General features: G+C 41.4%; 1 protein-coding gene across 1 annotated transcript in view; it reads right to left on the bottom strand.

Moving 5' to 3' along the window:
- The window catches only part of MAPKAPK2 (MAPK activated protein kinase 2), a 630,583-nt gene that overhangs the window by 197,527 nt on the left and 414,776 nt on the right, over positions 1-18,280 (bottom strand). Inside the window, exon 2 of the mRNA XM_044076864.1 lies at positions 15,545-15,684. Coding sequence (XP_043932799.1) covers positions 15,545-15,684 — 140 coding nt within the window. The remainder of the gene's footprint in view (positions 1-15,544; positions 15,685-18,280) is intronic.

Raw genomic sequence — 18,280 nt, 5'->3', positions numbered from 1 at the left:
GTGGCAGATCTGGCCAACCGTTTGGAATTGGCAAAGTATGGAAATGAAATTTGTACCCCTGGGATACCATGTTTAATACCCACTTGTCCTGGGTAATTAACTGCCAGTTTTGAGCATGAAGTGCTAATTTTTCCCCCAAGGGGGCTGCCAAAAGATAACTGCTTGGTGAAGGTAGAGGGAAGTCACTGAGACTGCTTACTGTAGGGTTGTGCTTTGTTTCCTCCAGATTTGGAGATGGAGGCACCCCATTGCTTTGACCTGTAAGAACCCTGTGATTGGTATCTAGAGCCTTTTGAGCACCTGGATTTGCCTTGAGAGGCTCTGTTGGACACACGAAAGGACCAATTTTTAGTAGGCCAGTGCCTACTGAACCTGGGTGGCTGCACTTGTAAGAAATCTTTTACAGTTTGCATAGATTTAGCTTCATCTTCCATTTTCTTTAAAACATCTTCTGCCTTATTACCAGAGTATCATGCTGCAAGGGGGCATCCAACAATTTAGCTTTAACATGATCAGGCAGATTTTGCTCCTTGAGCCAGGCATGCCTTCTAATCACAGATCCAGTAACTGCGGCCCTGCAAGAGGCCTCCAAGGAATCAAAACCACATTGCAAAGTATGCTTTCCAACCTGTTCTGCTGAATGCAATAATTCCTGTAATTCTTTATTTTCCACACAATCAGAAATCAACATCATTTTCTGTTTCAATAAGCCCATAACATGCTATTGATATTTAAGAATATGAAACTGGCAGTTTAAAGCCCTAATTGCCAAGGTTGCAGACGTATAAACCTTCTTTCCCCATCTATCCAGCGCCCTGGAATCTCTATCAGAAGGGGTAGGATTTTTGGCTGTAGAGGCCTTTACACCTTTGGGACCCTGTGAGATAAGTCTCAGGATCAGCAGCAGGATTTCTGAATAGAAATTCGTGGGAGTCAGGAACCCTGTAATATCTGTCTGGCTTACTAGGAGCCGGAGGTAGGGAATCAGGAGCCATGCTTGATTCCGAAAACACATAATCAACAATGTTTAATACAGGAGATATTGCCAAAGGCCTATGCTGAGGAAGAAGGAAATCCCTAAGCCTCTTTTTTGATTCAGAGAAATCCTGACTCTCCCAGTGAAAATGTTCCCTTAAAGTATGCAAGGTTTCTCCAAAAGAATAATCCTCAGGAGAAGATACAGATGGGGTGGATTCTTCTGCATCAGAATCCTCATAGGGTGGAATAGAAAATTCCTGATCAGAAGAAATGGAAACCTGTTCTGAAGATTCATAATCAGTGCCTTGCCTAGGCCTCTTAGCGTGGGGGGGGGGGGGGGGGGGCCTGATCAAGGTAATTAAGTCCTCATCCATTTTAATCATCTGTTTTTCAGGCATAGGGCCCCAAGCACGTGGCTCATGCGTCGGTTTTATAGACATAGATGTTTTTGATCTTGTTTTTGAGGCTGGCGCCGGTTTTATATAAAAATGTTGAGGCCTGAAAACACCCTCAGAAGCCAGTGCCTGCTCAGTGGCTCTGGACCCATCCAAGGGAGAGACATCCGTGGGTTCAATACTCTGAGAATCTTGCGGCATACTGGACTCTGCATGGGTCTCGGTAGAGGCCTGCGACTCAAAAGTAGTGGGTATCAGGGGCTGCGAAAGTGCCACACTGAGTACTGGCGAACCAGCGACTGGCTTAGGAAAAGTTTAGTCGGTTTTGGACCTTGACGGCCTTTTTCTTTGCGTTTTTTGTGAACTCCGGTAATCAGATTGCTAACCGACGACATTTCAGGATAATTAAATCTGGATCCTAAATATTTAGAAGCCAAAATATACCGACGCTTAACAGTGCGTTGATTAAATCTAGCACAAAACCGACAGCAAGGCACGTTATGATCTGGGCCTAGGCAAGGAATACAGTACAAATGAAAATCCTTATGAGGTATTTGCTTCCCACAAGTAATGCAATTATTAACTTTTACTGACATCGGTAAGGAGCAAGAAAAAGTTTCCCCAACAGGGCACTTGGCTTTAGATGAAGACTTCGGTTCTGAAACTCTAATGCGAAAATTTCAGGAGTCGGCTGACCGGCACTTGCGAACAGCTTCTGCTTCTGGCACCGTGCGGCAAGAAAGACCGAATAAAATGGCGTCTGCTGCATGTTTTACATCCCTGACGACCTGACGTCAAGGAAGAGGTGATAGCAACCGACGCAGGATCCAAGACTTTGATATTCAGGCCGACTGACGGCAAAGGACCCAAGACTTTGTTATTCAGGTCGACTGAGGGCAACCTGGCAGCAGATTACCCAAATTTAATGACTGCAACAGTGAAACACAAACAACATGTCTGCTCTTCAAATTTTCCCTTGGAACTAGATGATTTCTCAGTAGTAGCACTGAAATCTGAATCCCTGTGACTAGCACTTGCTCTAAAACCTGCTGGAAAGCACTAGGAAGTCTTAAACTGATATAAGCACTCAACTCTCCTTGTTAATAAGGAGAAATAAATCGTAGGCACTAAACAGCCTTTAACTGCAAAGTACTTTGCCAAGGTAAGGGAAAACAGCTCTTGTACTTTACAAAAGAAACACCAAACCAGGCATGTCCAAGGGTCAGCTTCCAATGATTTCTCCTGTCCACCTGGTGAATCTGGGAATACTGCGGTGCAGCAATTGTTTCATATATACAGACAACCCTCTCGTCCTACCACCCAACACTACAACCTGCGAGAGATGCACTTACATAGCCAAACTGGAAGCAAAGCTCTCTCCAGCCAAGATTGTGCTAGACATTCAAGAGGAGAAGGTTAACATCTGCACTACACCTCAAGCAACATATAGCCCTTCAAAACCCACATCACCAACACCTACACATAATAACACTAAACCCACATATGTGGAGGCCTTTAACATTAACCTGCCCAAGCAAAAAGGACCGCTGAAGCTGAAACGCAAACAAACACCAATCACAACCAAAGTGACACATAGGTCAAAACACCAGTATGCCATCCAACAGCAGCCCCTAAGGCAAGACAACATACCAAACACTTTAGTCGTAGGTGACTCTATAGTCAGGCACACTGATGTCCCACTCACCAGGCTGAACAAGGAGAAAATTACTGTCAGCTGCCTGTCGGGTGCCAGGATCAGACACACAATGCATGCACTCAAGTCACTCCACAACAAGTACAAATATGACACTGTCGTTGCCCATGTTGGAGTGAATGACTCGAGACGTACCTCCCTAGACTACATGAAGAGAGACTTGGAAGAGATCTCAGATCATGTAGCCCAGGCAGGTATTACCCTAGCCCTGAATAGCATCCTGCCTTCGCCCAGAATGATACCATAGTACAAGGACAAAATTATTGACTTCAACAGTTCGCTAAGTTTCTGGTGTCATTCAAAGGGGATCCAGTATCTGTCTGCCTGGGATGACATGATCGACAAACCACGATGCTTTGCCAGAGATGGTCTGCACCTGTCGCCCCTGGGATTCAGGTTACTGGCTAAGGCTCTTGCCACCCCTATAATGTCTTTTTTGGGCAAGGCTCAAAGGACAAAACCACCACCGTAACAGATATAAGCATGCAAAATCTGAAGATAATGCTACTCAATGCTAGAAGTCTAAACCTCAAAATTCCCTCTCTCGAGGCACTCCTAAAAATGGAGAACATCGATATCTGTGCAGTAACTGAGACCTGGTTCAAGGCTCCAGACAGCACCCCTGCAGTACCAGGCTACAACTCTTACCACACTTTTCAGCCACCAAACCAGGAAAGAAACACTAAAGGTGGAGGAGTGTCCATATTCACCAAGGATATTCACACCTCCAGGCTAGTTGCCTAACACAATGCATCTGAAATTCTACAGGTGCAACTAAGACTGGGTAAGACAAAAATCCAAATTGTAGCTTGCTACAGATCCCCCATCATGCCCCAAGATTCTCACTATACCTTTCTAAACATACTGGAAAATATTAAGATACAAACACCCTGATACTGGGTGATTTCAACTACCCTGCCATTAATTGGGAAAACTACTCTGGTACCAACACCTTTGCCCAACGCTTTTTGGAATTCATAAATTCCAATTCCCTGGATCAACTAGTCCATAGTCCCACCAGGAGCTCAAATGTCCTAGGACCTGGTCATTACCAACATGGGAGATTGATGCTCCACACCAGTGGTCACATACTCGTTCACCCTTGACATCCACATCCCACCCACATCCCCCACTAGGGAAATTTCCATAAAAAAACTTCTCCAAAGCCAACTTCATGCTGCTCAAGTCAGAAGTTACAAACTTCATGACACCCGTGCAGACAGGAACTGAAAGTTCGACTGCTGAATCCTACACTAAGGCATTGTACGAGCACATCCACTCATGCATGAATCGTGCCATTCCAAATAGAACCAAGATGCTCTCCTCCAAAAAAAGAAGCCAATCTGGTGGTCCCCTGCCATAAACAAACTATACAACAGAAGGAAGAAACTGTTGCAGAAAAGAGGAAAATCCCAGGATGCAAAAAACTCCCTTATCAGCCTCAGTAAGAAGCCGAGATCCCTCATAAAATCTTCCAAAGCTAGTTATGAAAATAAAATTGCCAAAGATTCCAAGGACAACCACAAGGCATTCTATAGTTATGTCAAGAATCTAAATGACAATGCTCAGATCTGCTCTGAGCTACAACAGAATGACAGTAAATATACTGATCCCAAGGATATTGCCAATGTCTTGGCAAATTGATTCCGTGCCAACTTCACCCCCCTCTCACCCCCTAAAGGGCCCATCTCAATACCAAATGATAGCCAAATTCTGGGTAATCATGGCCACACAGGTAAATAAAACGCACTCTCCAAAGCTAAGAATACAGCATCCATGGGACCAGACGACATCCCACGCTGTGTACTACATGAACTACAAAATGAACTGGCACGTCACCAAAGTGTCATGTTTAATCATAGCCTCACCTCAGGCTTCATGCCCAATGACTGGCGCACAACTACAGTTATCCCACTCCACAAGGGGGGATCCACCTTGGATCCAGTGAACTATCATTCCATCAGTCTGACGCGCCTGATCTGCAAAGCCATGGAATGCAACATTATGGAACTCATAAACAAAGACATTGGCAACCTTAAACACTGGACCCCACCCTGTTTGGTTTAGTGAAGGGCTGATCTGGTCTCCTCAACCTGAATGACTTCTTTGAAGCAGTCTCCAGAGCCGTGGACGAGGGTAAGGTGGTCAACACAGGCTATCTGGACCTCGCCAAGGCCTTCGACACCATCCCCCACTCTGGAATCACAGATAAACTTACTAAGCTGGGCATTAATCCCTATGTCACTCGATGCATTGCCAACTGGCTTACTGACAGAACCCACACTGTAAAAGTAGCCGAATCCAAATCCAGCTCCAAGCAATTGACAAGTGGAGTACCGCAGGGTTCAGTCCTGGGATTGTTCTAGTTTGGCATCTACTTCTCTGAAGTACAGGCCAACACTAAGGGACTCTGGCGAACAAAGTTTGCAGATGACTACAAACTGGGAGCCATTATTGAATCCCCAAATGATGCAGATATTCTACAAAAGGGCCTTACAGAGACAAATGTTTGGTGCCAGAGCATGGGCTCAAGCTCAATGGTAAGAAATGTACAGTTATCTCCTTTGGGAAAAACCATGTACCCATGAATTACCACATAGGTGGAAGTATACTAAACACCAAAAGTGTGATAAGGGACTTGGGGACAGGGGTGGACAGTGGTCTCAACTTCGATAACATCGCCACAACAGTCAGGAAATCCTTCTATGTGGCATACCTCATCACGAAGGGCTTTTCATCCAGAAAAAAGGAGGTCATTGTCCCACTGTACTCATCCTTCATTAGACCCATTATAGAGTACAATGCCCCATTTAGTATGTACCTCACAAGACATCTGCAACAGCTGGAAAGGCAACAAAAATACCTCACTAAAAGAATCACAGGCCTAAAGCAGATGCCCTATGCTGACAGTCTAAAAAAAACTCCAGCTATACTCTTGTCGCATATCGCCTACTCCGAGGCGATCCCTGCTTAACATACAAGCCCACGTCAAACCCAGAGTTGTTGGACATGCTACACTTAAAGAAATCCAAATCCCTCAGAGCCACATGCTCCAGGGATCTAAACCTGGTCATCACAATGAACAAAACATGCTGGACCGATAGGTTCCTGACCCAGAGACTCCCCATACTCTGGAACAGTGGCGGCTGGTGACTTCAAATCACAGGGGGGCTGCAGGAGACAGCTGAATGGGTGGGGTCAAGGGGAGGGGGTGTGGTCAACCAGAAAGGGGAGGAGCTATGCACAAAACCACAAAAAACAAACTTTAATTAAATACGCTGCCCTGGGTGGCAAACCATCATTATGAAAGTCCAATCAAGACAAAAATAAGTGTAGAAGAATAAAAATATTTCAATGCATTGGCTGCATGACAGCTTACTTAATATCTAGATGGAAACAAAAGGTTGTGAGGCATGAAAAAATAAATTACTTTTTAAATACATTACTGGAATGCCAGTCAAAATCAAGTATAAGAAAAACCAGAAGCACTCAACTCAAACCACTTCTCCTTGTACTGCAGTTCTAATTATAATATATTCAGCTTTATTAAAGTACCAAGTAACATGCTGAAAGTAGAAATCTATGTGATGCCCCCACTTGTAAAAATGTTTCTTATCCAAAAAAGACCTGCTGCCTGACAACTTGTTTCATGGGGAAAACATGATAAAAGTAAAAAATGAAAAGCAAACAAGAAACAAGCTCAAGATACATTGCTTAAAGGATTACTGTACAGGTTACGGACCACACATGATTGGCATTCTGTTTAGTTTACGGGTAAAGTCTGTAGAGATGACTGGAAGTCTCCAACAAGTGTAATGAGTTTTTAAAATAATGGAATCCTGTCCTTTAATACCCAAGGCTTATACATTATCTAGTCAAGTATTCTCTGCATGGCAACAACAGAAAGGCTTTCAATGTTGGCAATTCTTTAACAGTATGCTTATTAAAGCTTACTTGCATCTTACGATCTCAGACAAGCTTACCTTATGGTCATTAAAGCATTGCTACTTAAACACAGAGCAAAAGGCACTTTGAGTAATAAGCATAAATCTGAGTAATAAGCATAAATCAGCAGTACAAAAATATGACAGAAACCAGATCATTCTGCAAAATCAAGGACAGATGAAAAGCCACTGTAGTACTTATGCAGTGTGTCCTCCCCATCCAAGGTAGATACAACTACTCCTTGCCTTGCTTGGACACATCCAGAGTCACTACATGGGGAGTGGGGTGCAACAAGCATGTCACAATTTGAAATCTCTCTGGCTGACTGTGATGGCCCTGACACATTTGTCATACCTCTCAACCTCAAGAGCAAGAAATCTGGACAAAGCCATACACAGAAGTGGGACAAAGGCCCAAAAATAAGGACAATTTTTAAATATTGCTCTAATAAACTTAGAAAGATAATAGAATAGGTCTTGCATTAGTATGAATTTTCTGAAGGGTATAAAATCTGAAACTCAAATGTCTGTCATTTTCTAACTTCAGTCTTTGGTGATTTGTCACTAATTTGCCAAAAAACACAACTTTATGAAAAATGGACCAAAAATGTGATGCAAAAATATAAAATAGACACACAATACAGATACTACCTGCCAAAGAAGGGACACTTTAATATTAGTACTGCTACCTTGAGCAGCGGACAAAATAAAAGAATCTACATGCATTTCAAGTAATCTATAACTTTGATTATTACAGTTATTTCTTAATTGTAAACCCTCCATGTTTTCTTCCAAAATTGCTATTTTGCGGAGGGATTATTAGGGGGAAGAGCAACATTTTGAGCCAAAAATTGGGGACAGTTGAGAGGTTGGCTATGCCTAATTCTATAAAGCAATTTATTTGCATGTACCTCTCAACCTGTTAATGCAGTAAATCTGAACAAGGCCAAATATATTGGGGGCACATATAAAGAGTACTAAAAATTGCTCTTGTATAAATTGAGACAATTGATAGAACAGCTCTTACTTTAACATGCATTTTTCCGAAGGTTATGAAGTCTGAAACTTATTATTTAGTGACTTAATTCCTAAATGATTTGCCAGAAAACTACAAATTTTATGAAGAACAAACCAAAAATAAGAAGCAAAAATCTATTCATTCGTTGAAAATCTGGACAGTTGGGAGGTATAGTTCAGCTGGGCCTGTCTGAGTTTGCTGCCCTTCCCCCCTGACGAAATAATGGTTGAATGGAGCCTCTGCAGCCATTCCAATGAACCATTACTTGGCTATTTCACTCCATTTACCATAAACACTAATGTGCATACTGCTTTACTTCTATGATAAGTTGGACTTCATTTGAAAGTTTTATTTTGTATTTTACAGCACAAACACTAAGTCATCTGTTAAACAAAGCAATGCAGTCTCACAATGAAAACTTAGCATTAAAACGTCTCTGCCCTTGAAACTCACATTCATTGAAACAGCATTGAAACCCACATTCAAAGAAAATACATTTTGCCAGTGGCAGATGAAGATTAATTTTGGGCTGTTTTCAAATCATAGGCCCCTTGCATATGAAACATACATGTGCTCTTTGATACACCTTCCTCATTGTACTAAAATTATATTCCTTGTACAATACAGTACACTTGTTAGAGGGTGTTTTAAATTTGTTTTGAACATTTTTCCAGTAAGCAATGAAACAAACCATATGCACCCATAATGGCAAAACTGCCCAGTTGAGAACATTTATCATAACAAAGTCTACTCAGACTTCCACAGTCCACCATTATTAGTAAATTTACACAATTCTACAGTCCACCATTATTAGTAAATATGCACAATTCCACAGTCCACCATTATTAGTAAATATGCACAATTCTACAGTCCACCATTATCAGTAAATATGCACAATTCTACAGTCCACCTTTATCAGTAAATATGCACAATTCTACAGTCCATTATCAGTAAATATGCACAATCTCTGAAGTAAGTCATCTAAATAATTCCACATTAAAGAAATCTGTAACTAATGAAGTGGTAGCAATCACCTTTATATTTCATGGTTTCATCGAAAAATAAAGTGTCTGTTGCCCCTCAGGAATAAATTGCCTATATTACATTAAAAAAATGATAAGCTAGTAATATTGCAAGAGGAAATGGATGGCAAACTGATAACAGACTCATAGTTAGTATCTTCACCAAGGAGAACATTCTCAGTACGGCAGCATCCACCCCTTGTGGGAGTAGAACCCACAGCCTTCTGTATCAAAAGCAAGTACACAATCTGTTGTGCTATAGTATTAACTAGGCAAAGCACTAAACTTCTATTCCCCTGCAGCTGTCAGCTCCTTGTAAAATCTACTCAATACTCAAATGCATCTCAACTTCGCAGCTCAAGAAAACTGGAAAAAGCCAAAATGTATTTGGGGGGGGGTCAAAAGCCCAAAAAACAGGGACACATTAAACATTGCTTGTATAATCTTGGAAAGTTGCTAGAATAAAATATTGTGTTGCCACCATACATTTTACTGCCAAGGTCCCTGAGCAAAAAACAGTCAGAGTAACATGCCACTAAGCCACATCAGCTGCTTTGTAAAAGAGAGGAAGACTGAAACTTAAATGGCTATCATTTAGTGACTTCAGTTCTCACCATAGCTGTCAACCTCTTAGTACAAAACACCTGGACAAACCCAGTAATGAGGGAATACAGCCCTCAAACATATTCAGTGAATTCAGTTCTTGCCATAGCTGTCAACCTTAGCGCAAAAAACTGGACGAAGCCAATAATGGGGGAATACAGTCCCAAAAATAGGGACAAATTTAAAATATTCATCTTATAAACTTAGGAAATTGCTAGAAAAAAAGGTTGTGCTACTATGTATTCTGAAGAACATGAAGTTTGAAATTCAAATGCCGGTCAATTTTACTGCGGACAGAACAAAAACAATTTTCAGCAGAGACGCAGGGATTAATACTGCAGACACGTCTTTGTAAAATGGCAGGGCACCAGAGCAAATCCACACAAACACAGGGAGGAGATGCAGACTCCACACAGAAGCCACCCCAACCAAGAATCAAACCAGAAAACCTATAGCTGTGAGGCAACAATACTACCACTGCACCATCAAATATGCAAGGAATTAAACATTCAGAAACCTGAAGTCTGAAATTCAAAGGCCTGTCAATTTTACTGCGGACAGAACAAAAACAATTTTCAGCAGAGACGCAGGGATTAATACTGCAGACACATCTTTGTAAAATGGCAGGGCACCAGAGCAAATTCACACAAACACAGGGAGGAGATGCAGACTCCACACAGAAGCCACCCCAACCAAGAATCAAACCAGAAAACCTATAGCTGTGAGGAAACAATACTACCACTGCACCATCAAATATGCAAGGAATTAAACATTCAGAAACCTGAAGTCTGAAATTCAAATGCCTGTCAATTTTATTTAACATTTGTTAATCAGGACAGTCTGACTTGGAACAAAAAAACAATTTTCAGCAGAGGCCCAGGAAGAAATAATGCAGACATGTCTTTGTAACATGGGAGGACACAAAAGCAAACCCACACAAACACAGGGAGAAGATACAGACCCCACAAAGAAGGAACCCCAGCCAAGAATCAAACCTGAGAACCTGCAGCTGTGAGGCAACAATGCTACTACAACACCATCAAATATCAAGCATCGCAACATTTACAAACCACAGATATTATGAGGAACAGATCAGATCAAATGAGGCAAAAATCTGCAATTTTTTTACAAATGGTGGTGGGTAGGGAACTCAAGTCTAACACCTGCATACAGGGTACAGGGTTCAAGCCTGAGGTATTCCCTACCTCACCACCATGAGCACCTGGGGCATTTTCACACACACACACACACACACACACACACACACACACACACACACACACACACACACAGTATAAAAGCAAGTCCCATACATACACAAAGTAAGTCCCATACATTGTAAACGTAAAATGCACCATACACTTACCTGTCCGTTCTCCTTCTCCATAATATCCATACATCCTGCCCGCGCAATACTCTGAAGACCCGCAAGATCCCTGAAAGCAAACCTCCCGACGAGACTGTTCTGACTGCTGCTGTTGCAGTCCGGCCCCGATGCATCATCCCAGCGAGTCTGTGCACTTTAAAAGTGCACAGATGTCTCCATGTGTTCCCTATGGGTCCTGCCGGACTGCCTGGAGCATGCGCATAGACGCGTGCGCGTCGGGACTACTGCGCATGCGCAAAGTCCGCGAAAATTTAAAAAATGTTTTTTTTTCTATTTTTATTTCGTTCTGAGGGAGCTGCAGTCCGGCAGTCCGATAGCACGGGCCGCCCCTGCTCTGGAATAGACTGCCCATACATGTCAAGCAGAGCGCTTCTTTGGCCCTCTTCAAAAGCAACCTTGACGACTGGATGGGAGATAGGAAATTCACCCCGGGAATTACTTCAGTCACCCTGCTAGACAGGGAACCAGGGAAGTAAATATTCTGGGAAGAAATAGCCAGGGAATTATTATGGCTAGGCTTATATAGGCCCTAGGGCTGATAGCCTAGTACCAACCTATGAACCTATGAAATCTCAAAGGCTGTGTGTGTCAGCTACTTGCAGCAGGGACACAAAGCACTGGTTTCACAGACAGTGGTGGAGGACCTGGCTTGGACACTCAGCTGAGGACTACACTCTACAGCTGTGCCAGTGGGGGGGGACATATTGGGGACCAGAGGATAGACAGTGAGAGAAACCCAGACCCTGGGCTGAGTGTGTTCTGTGTGTGCTCTTAAGAGAAATTGTGCTTGATGCATAGAGTTGCATCTGGAAATACTGGGTGCATCCATTTTTGTTTCAAGTGAATGTCCCTCTACAGTGTCAATGGGGTGGATTCAGGCTCCTTGATTACTGGCCCAGAAGAGAGATGTCACATACTCCTCCAGTTAAGAAATATATAAAAGCTCCGATTGCCAAGTGGTCCTAATGTCTGTGGCAAATAGTCCTAATGCTTAACTATTTCATAAGATCTCTTTTTATACACACCAAGGAGAGCACAGTGCTCAAGATGGGCACTGCCAGAGCTATCTGGCCTGGAGGGCATCTCCATGAAGGATGAAAGAGACGTGAATCTTGTATCCTGAGCTCCCCTCACCCACAAGACTGCAGTCCGACTGAACCACTGAGCTATTAAATAAAGATGGTTGGGATACTTGGAAATGGGAGGAACCATCTTAGCTGAGTGGGGAGTCCCAGCTCCTGCCCACCTCAGCCTCTATGGCTTCTACATTGGTCCTTTTTAAAGTCCTCATTTGTTTAAACTACATGGATCACGATTGGTTTTGATAAATGGTCAGTGTTTGCTAGGAATGCCTCTACTGTTTCTTTGCATCAGAAAATGAACTTTCTGAGTCTGGTTTTCCCTTTTTCCTCCAACATTTTAAATCCTTTCAAAGTGTGAGAGATGGTCATGAAATAATTCCTTTTCCAGGAGGTGTATTTAACAGCTGCCCTTTGAAGGACTAAATCCTTAGCCAAGCTTGTAATCTGATAACCTAGTCTTTGGGGGCAGTCTACAATAGCTTTGAAAGATGCTGCCTCAAGGCTGCTTTAGAATTGCCTCACAAATCTTCAATTTCTTCATCATGTCTACTTGGTACTGGAGCATACGATTTTGGCAGTTAATAGCCTTAATACCCAAAGCAGCAGAAGCATACACTTTTTTATGGTATGAGTCTTTTTATCATTGGGTAGCATGCCCTTAGTTAATATCAGCCTGAAGCCTCTGACTGCTACCAGTGAGATCATCACAAGGTTAGCAACCATGGTCTTGCATAAAAAGTTGCAATTTTCTCTAACTTTAATGCTCCATCTGACTTTCCAGAGGGTCGCTGGTTGAAAACTGGGTTCTAAAAATGCATTCTCAAAGTGAACACTGAAAATCTGAAAAAAAAGGAGGAATTGTTAATTCACATTCCTCAAAATCCAGCAGATCTAAATATCACTTAAAAGATCCTTCTCTGTATACATAACACACTGGATTAAGGGTTTTTCCAAAGGGAATGTCCTGGGGGTGCCTGAACACACAATTTCATCAGTATTTAACAGTCGAGTGAAAAGTACATTTGGGCTGAGTAGGCCAAGTCCTACTTCTTGCCGACGTCCAGTTCAGAGGACTTTCCTGAGATGACTCCCTTCTTCTCTTGACATGAGGTGCTGCACCGGGCAAAGATGGTTTGCCTGATAGGAGTACATGAATATTTTGCCATCCTGCTGCATACTCTTCCAAGACTGGTAGTCAAAAAAAAAAAAAATAAAAAAAAATAACAGGGCTCGAGAAAAGCAGCAGAAAATATGCCCCAGAAGTGGCCATCAGGTTTACTAGATGCATCACAGATGGTTAAGACCACTTACAATTGTTTTCTTATAAAGGAGACCGTCAGCTGGAACCAGGATCTGGGGGATCCTAGACAAAAATTATTAGAGTATGCAGAGGGGAACAGTAGTCCATGAAGTATGGGCAACAAACTGGCCAGCTGTGGGTGCCATGAGGACAATGTCCATCTGTGAATCAGTAAATATTAAAGAAACATGACAAAACTAACACACCTACAGCCCAATGTTAGTCTCCAAAAAAGGCATCAGCAGTTGAGAATACTGTAGAAGATGCCAGGGCCTGGTGCTGACAGATCAGATCCTTTTTAAGGAAATGCCCTTGGGTGCTCAAAGGAATGACAAGGTAGCATGCACTTCATGTAATCTCCTTGCATAAACTTTAGTTGCTAACTTCTTGTCCAGTATCTTTATAAGCTTAGATGATCTAATGCTTTCTGAAGACAACTCTCCTTCCAAGACAGAGGCAGACAACCCTTTAGCCTAAAGCTCTACATTTTAAGCATCAGACGGCTTAAAATATGTATTCTTCACTCTAAAGTCAATGAAGAGGAAAAAATAAAACTGAATGTTTTTCAATGGCTTCTGTCAGGCATAATTACATTTGTCGGTGACCTTTCTATGGGATGTCACTGGCTTTAGGAAGATCACCAAAACAAAAAAGATCTTCTAAAATAACAGCAATACATTAACAAACTTCTGTAAGAAAGATTTCCAAGTTGGGTACTTGCTACATATCTGCAGTTCATATGCGTAATACCAAAATACAGACTTCTAATCACATAGTTCAGCAAAAAAAAACTAAAGATGACAAGCATGCATTTATTTATTATTCTGTGCATCATGCAAACATCTGCAGTGTGTGTGTGTGTGTGTGTGTGTGTGTGTGTGTGTGTGTGTGTGCGTGTGCGAGAGAGAGCGCGCAAGTGCGTGAGGTTAGATAGCTGGATGTCTGCCTAACGAAGGATTCTCACACATTATATTAGATACCGCAGTAGTGATACTTATGAACATTTATCAGCTGCAGGCTATGTTAAAAGAAATCTACAGTAAGTACCAATGCACAATTAATTTTTTTTAAAAAACACCCTCTAAAGGTTAGCAACGTACTACTTTGGCATTTCTGATTTGTAAATGAATAAAAAAAAATAATTTGTTAGTTACACTACTAATGTAAAGACAATCATTTTTGCAGACTATTGTTAAGAGACTGCACTATTAGCAACTGTAGAATCAAGAATAATCCTCTCCAGAGCAGACTGGGCAAACACCAACCTCACTAATCAAATGCAACTCCACAGGAAAGCAGGTAGCAACAGTCTGAAAAATCATTCAAGAAATGATGAGACCATCAGTTGATACTGTACTGTTAATGGACTTCCAGAGAATTATCAGTGAATATATCAATACTCCTGTCAGTGAATCTGGAGACAGAGTGTGTACAATACTATATTCCTCTGCCAAAAGCAGGCACCGACCAAAATACTTCAGGCAAATTTTCTATATTAAAAGATCCACCCAACCAAGCCCAATCAATTTTTCTTTTATTACATCTGCAATGTATAGCTTAACTTGTCAGGAAAATGTTGGAAAAGTACGTTTTTAGTTTACCCCACACTTTTCACCAAACAAACAGATGGGTCATTCAAGGACTGCTCTTCACAGTGTATGCACATATTACATTATTTTACCAAATAGTTTCTATGCATATTTTGGGGGTGGCACTCTTGCATTAAGACCTGAATCAGCTCACAGAGGAGTATAACCTCTGAAGAGTCACTTGGAATCTGACTATATGACGTCTGCCGAAAGATTAATGTAAACTTCCAGTTTTAAACAGAGAGAAACACTAACAAATCCAGGTCATGCTCTTTCAGTCTTCAGTTAAAACTAGCAACTGCAATGACACCAAAAAGTGCATACAAACCTGTACGAGTTGAAAGTCTGGACCGTCCAGTAAGATCCTCTTTCTCACTAGGAAACAAGACTGCTTTAACACTCCAGCATGTTAACTGGAAAAGAGCATTTAAATAACGACATTGCAAACGCACAAAAAAGAACCCTAAACAGAATTTTGTGCTATTAGAAAGGCAATTTTTGCTAGACTTTACCATTCCATGACTATAAGAAGACATTTTCTTCCCTGGTACAGGTTCTCGTACACGTCCACTATGCGTACAATGTAAGGGCACTGCGACGCTCGCCAGTGGAGATCTACCTCTCGTCGTGCTTTCTGACAGTCCTGCAACATCTGCAAAACAGAAGGAAAGGGAAAGATGAAATGACGTGCTGTACACCATGGCAGACCGCATCATAAATAAACTTCGTAACTGGGTCAAAACGGTGCAAAATGACATTAGTATTCTACCAGTCAGCATCAATAACCCACTCCCACTCAAGATAAAGAAAACGAATATAGCTATCCTAATCAGAGAAGGGAAAAGCACTTTTAAATATGCATCAAAAGTATAAGCATTTCCACTCTAACTACATATCAAAAGTAAAACATTTCTAATGGCAAGTTAACGGTTTCTCTTTTTTTTTTTCACTGTGTAAAAGCAGGCTACCATTTTCCTCAAAAAACGTATACTTCACCTGGATTTGTTAGAGCTGATGAAATCACAATCATCAGGTAAATCATTGTTGCATCAATGATCTACAATTTTGTATACACACACACAGACACACATATATATATATATATATATATATATATATATATATATATATATATATATGTTTTTTTTTTTTTTGGAGATACAGAATTTCAAGGTAGCTCAAGCTTCATCACATAAACACTCAATATTTTAAATATATAACACATCCAAACTTACTGGGTCTTCACTAAACGAAGCTGAGGTCTTTAACATTTCAAGAAAACCTGCACTACTCCAATAGATAGTGCAGGTGAAACAAACTAATAAAAACACTGTAAACAGTGAGTTGCGACCTGTGAAATAGAAAAAACTCTTCTGCTTTTGTCTTCTCCCGTTAGGGGTTGCCACAGAAGATCATTGGCCTGCAGAATGAGTGGCAGTAGAGTTTTTACAGTGTCGAGTTGCCAACCCAGCCCCCCAATCTTCCTGAGAAGGCACACACACGCACTCACACCTAGGGCCAATTTAGAATGTCCAATCCATCTACATCATGCCTTTTGAATGTAGGAAACCAGAGCCCTGGAGGAAACCCACCTGAACACAGGGAGGACATGATGCAGACTCTGCACAGAAGGCACCCCCAGCAGATAATTGAACTAGAAAACCTCTTGTGTTGTGAAATGGAATAAACTAAATTATTTAAAGCAGAATTTGCCTCACCAGAAGCTGCAGCATACATCTTTAACTCCTAGTGAAAAAAATCTGAGCAATTCCTCATAAAATGGGGGAAAAGACCCAAAACAAGGGACACATTTTAAATATTGCTTTTATAAAATTTAGAAAGTTGCTACAATTGTGTTGACCTGCATTTTCAAGGATATGAAGGCTGAAACTCAAACGTATGTCATTATTTAACAACTTTAAACCTCAGAAATCTGCATTCTTATATGAGGATTAGACCAAAAATACAAGGCAAAAATCTGGATTGCTGAGAATTCCAGGTAAAATATTCCTCATTCTTTCACAATTAGTCAAATTACACTTTAACATAGGAGTCTGACAATTCAAAATTTGTAAATCAAAGTTGCAGAAGCATACAATTTTCCCCATACTTATCAATAATCATCTCATCTTGTCAGAAAGGGTAGGATTTGAAATAACTAAATGTTTACGAGGTATAGTAGAAATAACTAAAGCTAAAGATGTTGGGTCAAGTTTAGGATGGGTGTATAAAAACCTAAGACTGAGAAACTTTATACGTCTTAATTGCCTTTTTAGGGGCAGCAGACCATCAGGAAAATTGTAGGCAATGAAACAAACATCTTCCTGAGCTAAAAGATGTGGAGGAATAGGTGCATGCTCTGGAAATTCCTTCAGTTACAGTTCATAGCATTTTATGAGGGACTAGGAAACCTCAGTGTCTTCCTAATGAAAATGCTGGCACATTCTGGAAACGGTGTCAAGAGAAACAGACCCATCAACCCACACACACACAGGGAGAATCAAACTGAACTGTCCCGCACAGCCATACTTGGAAATCTGAGGAGAAAATCCTGCATCTGCACCCTTCATCTCCTGTCCAGATAGATTAAGAATCTTGAATTTCTTCAGGAAAAGCATCATCTTTCTTTTACCAGAAACTGCTTTATAAGAAGGATCAACAGACTGAATTAAACCCAAAGTCAGACCCAGTAAACTACTAACTACTGTCTAAGGAAATCTGGGGAGGGCTAGATAAAACAGAAACCAAAAACTAAACATTTAACAAGAAAAAAATTGGTCCACCAGTGTTATCAATGGCAGAAGAAGCTTCCCCAGGGATGTTCACAACACTCTGACCAAACAGGGAAGTTTTTGTGTTCCCCTATCCCAAGACCAACAAGAGTGGCTTTCCTTTGCCGACTGTGGGGACCACAACAGCCACAGAGGACCTGGCTAACCCCTGGTCCATAGTGGCTGCAGATGCTACACCAGAGGGATCCGGGGTAAAAGATGAGTGTCTGAGGAACAAGCTATGACCACAGCCAAGTCATCCACCTGCAGATGAGGCAAGTTGCTAGTCTGCTGTGGTGCAAAGGCTGTTTGCTTAACTTTTTCATTTTGTGGTTGAAGAAGGACCTACCACGGGACTTGAATTTAGCATTATGGTCAAGTTGAGAATGGAACCTCTTTTCCAGGGAAAACAAACAGCAAGAGCCGGTAAAAATTTAAAGGTACGTTTTTCATACAAAAACACATTAAAAAACACTT

This window comes from Protopterus annectens, chromosome 7.part0 (genome assembly GCF_019279795.1).
Source record: "Protopterus annectens isolate FY-2018-M chromosome 7.part0, PAN1.0, whole genome shotgun sequence".
NCBI classification, from domain to species: Eukaryota; Metazoa; Chordata; order Ceratodontiformes; family Protopteridae; genus Protopterus; species Protopterus annectens.
The sequence above is the reverse complement of the archived record's forward strand: the minus strand, read 5'-3'. Positions and strand labels throughout refer to the sequence as shown.